Source organism: Trichosurus vulpecula, chromosome 1 (assembly GCF_011100635.1).
Source record: "Trichosurus vulpecula isolate mTriVul1 chromosome 1, mTriVul1.pri, whole genome shotgun sequence".
NCBI classification, from domain to species: Eukaryota; Metazoa; Chordata; class Mammalia; order Diprotodontia; family Phalangeridae; genus Trichosurus; species Trichosurus vulpecula.
The window spans coordinates 563,001,630-563,013,828 of record NC_050573.1 but is presented as its reverse complement, the minus strand read 5'-3'; the positions used below and the strand labels follow the sequence as shown (position 1 = coordinate 563,013,828).

The 12,199-nt window shown below is 36.4% G+C and overlaps 1 protein-coding gene across 1 annotated transcript; it reads left to right on the top strand.

Annotated features, from left to right (window-relative positions):
• Positions 1-11,021: 11,021 nt before the first annotated feature.
• LOC118834462 (proline-rich protein 3-like) lies at positions 11,022-11,625 on the top strand. Its single transcript, XM_036741910.1, has one exon. It carries the CDS (start codon positions 11,040-11,042, stop codon positions 11,604-11,606), a length of 567 nt encoding a protein of 188 aa, XP_036597805.1. The 5' UTR covers positions 11,022-11,039; the 3' UTR covers positions 11,607-11,625.
• Positions 11,626-12,199: the final 574 nt, after the last annotated feature.

Below are 12,199 nucleotides of genomic sequence, written 5' to 3'. Positions count from 1 at the left end.
GCAAAGTGGCAGGATGTAAAATCAGCCCATGTTAATCAGCCATACTTCTATATATTACTAAAGAAACCAAACAGCAAGAGACAGAGAAATTCCATTTAAAATTACTGTAGACATTGCAAAATATTTGGGAGTCTACATGCCAAAACAAACCCAGGGACTATAGAAACACAAATAATATCAGATCTAAATAACTGGAAAAACATCAGCTGTTCATGGGTAGTCTGAGTGAATAAGGTAAAAATGACCATTCTACCTAAATTATTATACTTATTCAATGCTATACCAATCAAACTACCAAACAATTATTTTATAGAGCTAGGAAAATGATAACTAAGTTTTTCTGGAAAAACAAAAGATCCAGAATAACAAGGGAATTAATGAAAAGAAATGCTAGGTAAGGTGGCCTAGCAATACCAGATCTTTAATCATATTATATAGAAGCAATCATCAAAACTACCTGGTACTGGCTAAGAAATAGAGTGGTGGATCAGTGCAACAGGTTAGGGACACAAGACATAGTAGTAAATGACTATAGTAATCTACTCTTTGATAAACCTGAAGACCTCAGCTTCTGGGATAAAAATATCACTATTTGACCAAAAATTCTGGGAAAACTGAAAATAATATGGCAGAAACTGGGCACAGACCAACTTCTTACACCATATACCAAAATAAGTCCAATTTGGTACATGATTTAGATATAAAGTTTGATACTAGAATCAAATTTGGAGAGCAAGAAATAGTTTACCTGTCAGACTTATGGAGTGTGGAGGAATTTATGACCAAATAAGGGATAGAGAAGATTATGAAAATGAGCAATGTTGATTACATTAAATTGAAAAATTTTTGCACAAACAAAGCCAATGCAACCAAGATTAGCAGGGAAGTGGAAAACTGGGATTTTTCACAACTAGTGTATCTGATAAAGGCTTCATTTCTGAAATATATAGAGAACTGCCTTAAATTTATAAGAATACAAGTCATTTTCCAGTTGATAAATGGTCAAAGGATATGAACAGGCAGTTTTCAAAGGAAGAAATTAAAGCTATCTATAGTCATATAAAAATAGTCCAACTCTCTATTGTTCAGAAAAATGCAAATCAAAACAACTCTGACGTACCACATCACACCTATCAGATTGCCTAACATGACAAAATAGGAAAATCATAAATGCTAGATAAGACGTGGAAAAATTCGAACACTAATCCACTGTTGGTGGAGTTGTGAATGATTCAACAATTCCAGAGAGAATTTTGGAGCTATGCCCAAAAGGCTATAAAACTGTGCATCCCCTTTGATCTAGCAGTATCATTAATAGGTCTGTACCTCAGAGAGCTTTTTTTTTTTAAGGGAAAAGGATTTATTTCTATAAAAATATTTGTCACAACTTATTTGTAGCAGCTAAAAGTTGGAAATTGAGGGGATTCCCACTAGTTGGCTAATGGCTGAACAAGCTGTGGTATATACTTACGAAAGAAAATTGTTGTGCTAAAGAAATAACAGTTTGATTTCAGAAAAATCTGAAAAGACTTACATGAACTAATGAAAATTGAAGTAGACAAAACCATGAGAATATTGTAAATAGTAACAGCAATAACATATGGTGAATTGTGAATGACTTAGCTGTTCTGAGCAATATCATGATCCAAAACAATTCAGAAGAATTCATGAATAAAAATGCAATCCATCTCCAAAGAAAGAACTGATATTGTGGGAATACAGACTGTAGCATATTATTTTTCACTTCCTTTCTTTTTTCTTTCTTTCCCTTCCTTCCTTCTTTTCCTTCCTTCCTTTCTTTTTTTTTCCTTTCTTTCTCTCTGTTTCTTTCTTTTTCTAATCTTCTCATGCGAAATAACTAATGTGTAAATGTTTTACATGATTGCACATGTATAAAGCATACAGAATTGCTCACCATCTCAGCGAGGGAGGAGCAGAAGGAATGATAAAATTTGGAACCTGAAAATTAAAAAAAAATTCAGGGAAAAATTATTTTAAAAAGAAAATAAGCATTGAAAAATGTGGCAAAATATATTTGTAAATAATATAATAGTTTAATTAGAACATTCTAGAGGAGTAACAAAAACAAACCCTCTGTAGCTATCACACAAACACTCCCTATCTGTCCCTTCCTCTCACTTTTTCTCTTTACCTCCCTGCTTCCCTCATTTCCAAGTAAGCCATGTTTTCATTCTTCTCTGTATTCCAGACTTGGCTGGTATCTTCTCCCAGGTCACTTGCCCACCTGCTAGTCAGTTTCCTTTAATGTGCTGTATTTCCTCATTAGAATATATAGAATGTTTGTTCTTTGAGCATAGATACTGTCTTTGTTATGCTGATATTTACATTTCCAGTGCTCTTGGCTCATAATGAATCCTTTAAAAATGGTTATTGACTTGTATCCATTAGAAGAAAAGAAAAAAATCATTTTATTCAGTGAATATGCATGCCTCAAGAGAGCAATTGCAAGAATAATAAGAGAAAAGAGTGATCTGTTATTTCTCATTCTTAAAATCTCTCTTTCTTTCTCTGTCCTCTTTCTCTCCCCTCTCTTCTCTCTCTGTCCTCTTTCTCTCTGTCTCTCTTTTACTCTCAGTCTCTCTCTCTCTCTCTCTCCCTCTCTCTCTCCCCTTCTCTCTCTCCCTCATCAGCAAGGGTCTTTATGGCACTCTTTTTTTCCAATAAACTTCTTGCTATAGTTTTTGACACCTACCAAACCATCTCAGCTTCCTGTGGAAACCATGTCAGATTAAGAATTTAGAGTGGACATGCAGTATGTTTTTGTGTGTTCAAAGACCATTTTATTAATATTCTATGCCTTCCTTATCACCCTTTACAAGAATTGCATTGCAAATGTTTATATATCAGAAAAGTCAAAGAACAGAAGGTATAAGAAATATTATTCTCATACTTTATAATGCCTTCAATTTTTTCTACAAGCTATTGCACTTTATTCTGAAACAGCATTTTGACAGTTTCCAAACTGAAATATTCAATGAAAACTAACCTTTCTTAAATAATCACTTACTTTTTAAAAACATGTGAGAAAATATGTGTGTATGTGATAGAGAGGGAGAGGGAGCGCGAGAGAGAGAGAGAGAGAGAGAGAGAGAGAGAGAGAGAGAGAGAGAGAGAGAGGACCTGAAAAACATTAATCAGCTGTTTGTGTCTCTAACATCCTTTCACATTTTTCCATCTACATAAATATGTAGGCTTACTTATTTACTAAATAATGTAATGCTCTCTATGCCCTTGCTGCCACCCCACTGCAATCCTAAGTGGCATACCTACCTAAATTACTAAGTTGTACTGAACAATGCATGGTATAGTTGTAATGGATACATTATAGAAGTGTTAAGTATATATGTGGATGTACATACAATATGCATATTTTGCATATATACACAGTATATGTGTGTGTGCATATGTCAGCATTTATTTATATTACTATATTACTATATCTCCTTTTTTATGTACATGTGTATATGTACATATATTTAAGTATAAACTATAAATGTGGCCATATCACATAATAACAGTATTGCCAAATTGGAGAATTATTTGAGCATTGGAAATCCAACCAATACTTCAGGTGTACTCCACTATACATACCTGTGAATACCTGAGAAGTAGTCATACAGATCCATCTTTGATGACCTCAGAAGGAGGAGAATCTACTCCCTCTTGAGGCAGCCTATTACCCTTTGGGATCACTTTAATTGTTTTCCTGGCATAGCATATAAATTTGCCTGATTCTGCTCTCTAGGAACAGAGAAAACTAATTTAATCCCTTGTCCATAATACAGCTGATCTTATACTTGAAAACAGGTACCATGTTTCCCTTGAATGTTCTCTTCTCATGCAGAACCTCTCCATTTCCTTCAACTTGTTCAGATACAACTTGAAGTTAAAGTCTGTCATCATTTTGATTGGTATCCAATGACTCCATCTAGCTTTGATTTTTTTCTTTTGGTAAACTATAGCACCGAAAAGTGAAATGTGTTATTCCAGAAGTAGATGTTAAAGGCAGAGGAGCTGGCACTTCTTTCTTTTACAAAAGTTTTGCTTCATTTCATACAGCATGAAAAAGCATTAGCTTTCAGATCTGCCACATTCCGCTACTCTTTATATTAAGTTTATAGTTAACAAAAAACTAAGGTTATTTACAAATTGCTATCTAAGCATGCTTTCCCCATCCTGTTCTTATAAAGTTGATTTATGAACTTATATGTAAGGCTTTTTGGACATTTACCACTATTTAGTTTCATGTTATTAGATTCAGTCCAATATTGAGATCCTTTTAAAGTCTAATTCTACCAAACAATATTAGCTATGAATTCCCAGGTTTCTGTTGCTTGCAATTTTGATGAACATATCATTTATACCTTTCAATAAAGTAATTAATAAAAATGTTAAAAAGCGCAGATTCCTGATGCACTTTCCTAGAGACTCCATGCCATGCTGACATAGACCAATTAATGACCACATGTTAAGTCCTCTTGTTCAAATAGTTCTGAATGATTTGATTGTAGTATCTAATCCACATCTTTCCACTTTGTTCATAAGGATGTTATTTTTACCAAATCCTTTGGTAAAATCTAAGTAAACTAGAGCTGTAATATTCCCATAGACTATACATTTAATAACCTTAATAAAAATGAGAAAAGCTTAGACTTCAATAAATTGTTCTTATTAAAGTTATGTAATGGTTTGTAATAGTTGCTTCCCCTTCTAGATATTTATTCTTTAATGAATCATCACAGAATTTTATCAGAAGTCAAAGTCAAGTTGATTGACATAGAATAAGCTATTGTTTCCATCCTTTTAAAAATGGGTACATTTGTCCTATAGTCTTATGTTATCATCTCTCAAATATTGTTCGAAGCAACTTAGCAATTACATTTGCCAAATCTTTATTGCCTTCCCTCTACCTTCTTAGCTAAGGACCTCACCTCATACTTTGCTGAGAAGACCATTCACTTTAGACACTCATTTCCCATCACTCAGATATTTTATTTCTTTGCTGCTCCCTTGTATGAAGAGGTGGCCCTTCTATGTATGCATAGATTGTATAGGATGTCTTAATTCTTAAATTTAAATTTATCTAGCTAATTTGAGAGTGAGGAATGAGAAATAGTCTTACATAGCATGGCAGAGTATTTGGAGATATTGAAATATGTCACAAACCCTTTATGTTCACTTTTGATCCCATCCCATCCTTCTTTTCCACAATATTGTCCTCACTATTATTATATATCTTCAATCTCTCCCTGCCTTTTAACTAATTCCCTGTACCTACAAATACATTCATTTCTGATCACTTTCCTTATAACTCTTCTCTCCAAATATTAACAAATTCCTACAGAAAGCTGTCCTAACTTGATGTCATCATTTTTTTTTTCTAATCTCACTATATTCTAAATTATCTGTGATCTGGCTTCAAGTTTCATCATTCAAATGAAACCCTATATCAAAATTTACTAATGATCTCTTAATTGCTAAATTCAATACTTTTTTCCCCCTCAATACTCATCCTCTTTGACCTATCTGTAGTCTTAAAACTTCTCCTTTAACCTCTTCTTCTGGAGACACTCTTTACTCTGTCATTGTTATTATTGTTTTTGATGTGGTGTATTTGTTGTTGTTGTATTTTTGTTTGTATGTGTGTGTGCACTTATGTATGTATTAATGCCTTCTCATTCTAGGCCTTCTTGTTTGAATTGAATTTTTCATTTCTCTTTTCCAGATCCACTGGTCATATCAATTGCTCCAGGACTTGGGTTCCCCCATTTTTCTCCCATAGGCATTAGTAGTCCTTAAATTAATATTAATAGCTAACATTTGAATAGGACTTTGAAATTTTCAATGCACTTTATAAATATCTCAATTTGTTATCACCACAACCCTAGGAGAAAACTGGTACTATTATCCTTTTTTGCATAAAGAAACTGAGGCAGAGAGAAATGATTTCATCTTCCCAGGATGACACGACTGAGTAGGAGAGGCTGGATTTGAACTCAAATTATCATGCCTATGTAAACCATTTTATTTTACGTCCGCAATGCTAGCCTCTCTCTTGAGCTATAATCTTGTATCATAAACTGTCTTTTGGATATCTGGAATTGGATGTGTCACAGATATCTTGAACTCAAAATGTCCAAAACCAAACTCAGAGTAACTAGTACACCACATATATTAATCCACTAGAAAATAAATGTCATACATATCTGGTATGATTTATTCTGATGAAAAGGAAGAAAATAGGGAAATCTACCATAAATTTAGACATCCTTGAAACTGTAATAATTTATTTTTCATTAATTTCCTCATTCAATATTTGAGTGACTGCAATGCACAAAGCACTATTGTTGTTCTATTAATTAGCATTGTGCATATGCATATATGCACTATATGTTTATTCACATAAATATGAATGTCATATTTACATGTACACATATGTATATATGCATAGGTGTGTATATGTATCTGTATGTATGTATAATGAATGCATGTGTATATGAATGGTCAATGAAAGCCTGGAATTTTGTAAAAGTAAACCACAAGGTATTAACTAGTTATAGATGGATTCCTTAATAGGTATAAATTCATCTCTTAAAAAATCAGAAAGGAAAGTATGATAAGGTAAAGAATGTGTGGCCATGCATCAAGGTCATCTTTGAAGATCAATTCACTGAGTTTAAGAGAGAGAATTAAGGAGGAATCTAGCTCCTGATAGGCACAGTGGAAACATTGATATTCATTCAGAAAGAGAAGTTAAAACAAAACTACCTGAAGGTGGCAAAATGAAAACTATAAGAAACTACATGGATATGTGAAAGTAGCAGAGAGAGAAAACTATCACAAAGAATGGAGCTAGGACTTTAGAAAAGAGGCTGCTTGGGCCATCAGAAATGAAGTCTATCATTTTAGAAGCCATTTTACTGAAACTCTTACACTGCAAAGGCTGTTAGCATTTCAGTTTTTCCTTGGCCTCACACAAGCCTGAGTCATATTTTACTGTGAATGTTAGCTGGAGGGCAGATGAAAAAAATATTCCCTCCCTTTTTAAATGCTATTTTGTCTTTACAAAAAGTACTTAAATGTGCAGGGAAAATCCATCTTGTCGACAAATCAGTAGTAGTAGAAGGGTAAATAGAACTGGTTGAAGATAACCTGATCAATATCACGTTTCATTAACTCTGTTACAGATGATGATGACGATGATGATAGAGAAAGAGAAGTAAAAAAAGAAAAAAAAGAGAGATGATAGATTTATACTTAAATCTGTGTGTATATATACATATATGTATATATAATACATAGTCTATGTATATGCATCTATCTATCTATCTATCTATCCCTAATGCTTAAACTTAAGTTTATGTTGTTAATTTCCAGAGAGAGTAGTGAGAAATAGTCTTAAATAACATGACAATGTATCTGGAGATATTAAATTATGAGGAAAAGCTCTACATTAGTACAGCTTCCTTCAATTAAGATCGAAGGGGATACATAATTGAATATTGTTTTACCCTCTATTTCTCATAAAGTAGTTTGTTGTAAAATTATCCCATTTTAATTTGAAGTGAAAAGATGGCAAGTAGTTAGATCCCTAAAAGAATTGTACAAATTATTATGATTGAACGATTGCTAAGATTTACCCTTTGTATACTTCTTTTTTAAGCTAAAAATAAAGTAATACACTGTTAAAATTCAGCAGTACATTCAATACTACTTGATGGATGATTTTAATCTAGTTCAAATCTTGAGTTAGGAAGCAGAATTTCTGTGATATATGTACCTAATGTTGAAGACAATAATTTGAAGGCATGATTTCTTTTTTTTTTCCTCAAGTAAATACAATTTTGTTTCTTCATATAAGACTGATAAGAGGAGAACAATTGATGGGATCATCCATTATCGTAAAACATGTAGTTAAATTGTTTCAGTATATTTCTCTAATCCCTCATGAGGTTTCTTCCCCTGCTAATTCTAGTTTACTTTAGTGGGAAGGAAGGTGCCTTTATTTACAATGTCACTTTTATCATGAAAGGATAAACCTCTGTCCAGGATCCTGTAGTAACTTACTTTGTCACAGTGATCTAAGTTCTTAATTGTACATTTCACTGTAACTCACTAATGGAGGGTTCTTTATGGATTGCCTTTATCTCCCATTATTACAATTTATATTTGCTACCGTGTTAAGTTTATTTCCATATTACTTCCTTATCCTTGGCCTTCCATTATTCAACACTCATGAAATGCCCTCCCCCACCTGGTTATCTTACAATATAAACTTTCGCTGTCTATGAAGCCATTCCAGTCATAATCATTATATCTATTTATGGTTACTTCTATTCCTTCAACAATCTCTTAACACTTACTGAATCAGAGATTTTTCAACCTGGAAGGAATATTTATTTTAAAATAGTACAGTGTGATTAGTGATTTTGTGAATAGTTGTTTATTATAATCCTTGGCAAAACCAAAATGTCAGAAAAATAAATCTCAAACTTTTTGTATGACTTCAATAGCTTCTCTCATACATCAATCTTATAAAGTTTCCAAATATTTGTCTTCATTTATAAGTATATATACAACTATAAATAACTCTAACTTAATCCCAATAACAATTAACAATAATATTATACATAGAGTAAAAATTTCATGAAATAACATTGGAGAAGCTACACATTTAGAGCATCCTTCACCCCACCCCACCACCATTTGCTCCCAGTAATTGATTCAGTGAAAGTTTTCAGGTCTTTCATTTATGGTCTATTTGTCATGATCTTTCACATGTTCCTCATTACAGTTACTCAGTCTGAACCTCTCCCTAACCACACAATGGTGGGAAACACAGATTCTGCCCAGACATGAACAGTAAATAGGAAAGGGCAGGACTAGGGTTGGTAGAAGATTTGGGCAATCCACAGCCAGTGTAGAGACAAGATTTACAAAAGAAAGAACTTATTTGTCCCAGAGAAATTGGACTAGAAAACCAATGTAAGTCAAACATTTCTAGCAAGATTGACTTCTGGCCATATGCTCTTGTCAGACCATTAACCTGTAAAGATGAGAAGGCTGGCAATGTCCAGTTTCCAAGGCCTGGACATCAATGGAAGTAGACAAAATGGGGGGAGAAAAGTAATTGGCATGTAACTTGGAATATATGGAAAAGACTTTAAAAAAATAATGGAGAGGGGGGCAGAGACAAGATGGCGGCTAGAAAGCAGGGACCTGCTTAAACTCTCCCTCCAGACAAAACGGCTCTGAACAAATTCTAGAGCTACAGAACCCACGAAATAACAGAGGGAAGCAGGGCTTCCACCCAGGACAGGCTGGATGGTCACTGGGTAAGGTCTATCTCACTGAACTGGTAGCAGAGCGAAGCAGAGCTGTGCCTGGACCAATCAGACCCAAAGCCAGGAGGAACATGCCTTAGCGCACTGAATCAGTGAGTTGTGGCAGTTAGTAGACTTCTCAACCCACAAACACCAAAGACAACAGAGAAGGTTAGTGGGAAAAGCTGTGGGGCAGAGTGAAAGGACTTTGCAGTGGGCCACCACCCCAGGGGCGGCAGACGTGGTGCAGCTCTGAGGGTGCTTCCAGAGCTACTGTTGCAGATGCTTCTGGCCCCAGGCCCACATGGTGGGAGGAATTAAACTGTGGATTACAGCAGGAGTTCAAAGCTTGCTTTGTCCTACCTAGATCTGGAATGCAATCCTGGTTGGTGGTTATTGGGGGAGAAGGAGCACTGATGTAGCAGAGCTTGTGGTGTAGAAGTACCTCTGAAAACAGCAGCACAGCCCCTCAAACTTGGGACAAAGTACTGTCTACTATACAAGCAGTCATACCATGACTAAAAGCTCAAGGGTCAAGTAGTTGGCTGGGAACATGAACAGGCAATGAAAATGCTCTCAGATTCAGACTCAGACTTTGGAATCTTTCTTTGGTGACAAAGAAGACCAAAACATACAGCCAGAAGAAGTCAACAAAGTCAAAGAGCCTACATCAAAAGCCTCCAAGAAAAACATGAACTGGTCTCAGGCCATGGAAGAGCTCAAAAAGGATGTGGAAAAGCAAGTAAGAGAAGTACAGGAAAAAAATAGGAAAAGAAATGAGAGTGATGCAAGACAACTATGAAAAACAAGTCAATGACTTGCTAAAGGAGACCCAAAAAATAAGACCTTAAAAAATAGACTAACTCAAATGGCAAAAGAGCTCCAAAAAGCCAATGAAGAGAAGAATGCCTTGAAAGGCAGAATTAGCCAAATGGAAAAGGAGAACCAAAAGACTACTGAAGAAAATACCACCTTAAAAATTAGATTGGAGCAAGTGGAAGGTAGTGAATTTATGAGAAATCAAGATATTATAAAACAGAACTACAGGAATGAAAAAATGGAAGACAATGTGAAATATTACTTTGGAAAATCAAGTGTACTGGAAAATAGATCCAGGAGAGATATTTTAAAAATTATTGGACTACCTGAAAGTCATAATCAAAAAAAGAGCCTAAACATTGTCTTTCAAGAAATCATCAAGGAGAACTGCCCTGATATTCTAGAGCCAGAGGGTAAAATAGAAATGGAAAGAATCCACCGATTGCCTCCTGAAAACGATCCCAAAAAGACAACTCCTAGGAATATTGTTGCCAAATTGCAGAGCTCCCAGATCAAAGAGAAAATACTGTAAGCAGCCAGAAGGAAACAATTTGAGTATTGTGGAAACATAATCAGGATAATACAAGATCTAGTAGCTTCTACACTAAGAGTTCAAAGGGCTTGGAATATGATATTCTGGAGGTCAAAGGAGCTAGGATAAAATCCAAGAATCACCTGCCCAGAAAAACTGAGTATAATGCTCCAAGGAAAAATGTGGATTTTCAGATTTTCAATTAAATAGAGGACTTCAAACTTTCTCAGTGAAAATACCAGAGCTGAATAAACAATTTGACTTTCAAACACAAGAGTCAAGAGAAGCATGAAAAGGTAAAAAAGAGCCTGTTCCCACTGGCCCCAACTCTGATTGCTGCTATTATGCTTGCTGTGATGCCCAAGAGGGGAAAGCAGTGGCCACCGGACCCCAAGGAGAGTGGGGATGAGGAGACTGGGAGCCCCGCTGGTCCACCCAGCTTCCTGGGCCCTCCCCCCATAGTCAATGGGAAGTTTGGTGGCCCTGATCCAGGCTTCCACAGAGGCCCTCAGGGCTTAAGGGGACCAGTGATTCCACCACTCCTGAGCCTCCCACTTCCTTTCTGGGGAGGATGCCCAATGAGAGGGGGCCCAGGACTCAGGCCTCGACCATACCTACATGGCCATTGGGCCTATGAGGATCCTGAGCCTAGGTGGGGAGCAGGCTATGGGGACGATGCCAAGAATGGTCCTCCCAATGGATGGAGAAACCTGGGAGGGGGCAGTAGTCACCATCCATCTAAGAACATCCCATGTCCTAAGAATGCCCCTCAGTCCAAGGATGGAGTCCAAGAAGGTGATAGAACAGATAAGTCCATCCGCCCTGTCTGCAGACACTTCTCAAAGGGCCACTGTCGCTATGAGGATCTTTGTGCCTTCTACCACCCAGGGGTGAATGGACCTCCATTGTAAAACTGTGCCTTCCACCAGTCAGGCTCTAGTGGACCTTTTCTATCCTGGAAGCACATTGCCCTGTTGTTCTTTGTTGGCTTCTCTGAGGGGTTTCTGCCCAACACCTCTGGCCAAGGAAGGAAGCTGGCCCTGATCCTCTCCCTCCCCTACCTGGGGCTCTGGGAGGATGGGTGGGGAGGAGGAGTGCCAGAGGAGGTTTTTAAAAAAATAATGTTTTATTGACACTTCTGGTTTTCATGCCACCATCACTCTCCAGTAACACCCTACCCCAACCCTGTCTTGTAACAAAGAAAAGCACTCACACAAACTATCAATTGGACCACATCTCACAGCATATGCAGCATTCCAGATCAGTAGTGTTCTGGGAGGTTTTTCAGTCATTGATCTGCATCATCTGTCTTTTTCTCTGTTAGAGATGGGGGCTGGGGGGTGTTGTAATTTCAATGCTGTATCCCTTTACTCTTCTTTCCCACTAAGTGACTTTCCCCAATAAGTTGTAATGGAAACCTAATTGGTGCTGTCCACCCACAATTTGCCCCCTTCCAGTATTACTTGTGGTTCTTGTGAGACCTGCGGTTCTTGTGAGCCTTGGA

Coding starts and splice junctions, on each gene's coding strand:
- LOC118834462 (XM_036741910.1), top strand. CDS start 11,040: ATGCTTGCTGTGATGCCCAAGAGGGGAAAGCAGTGGCCACCGGACCCC.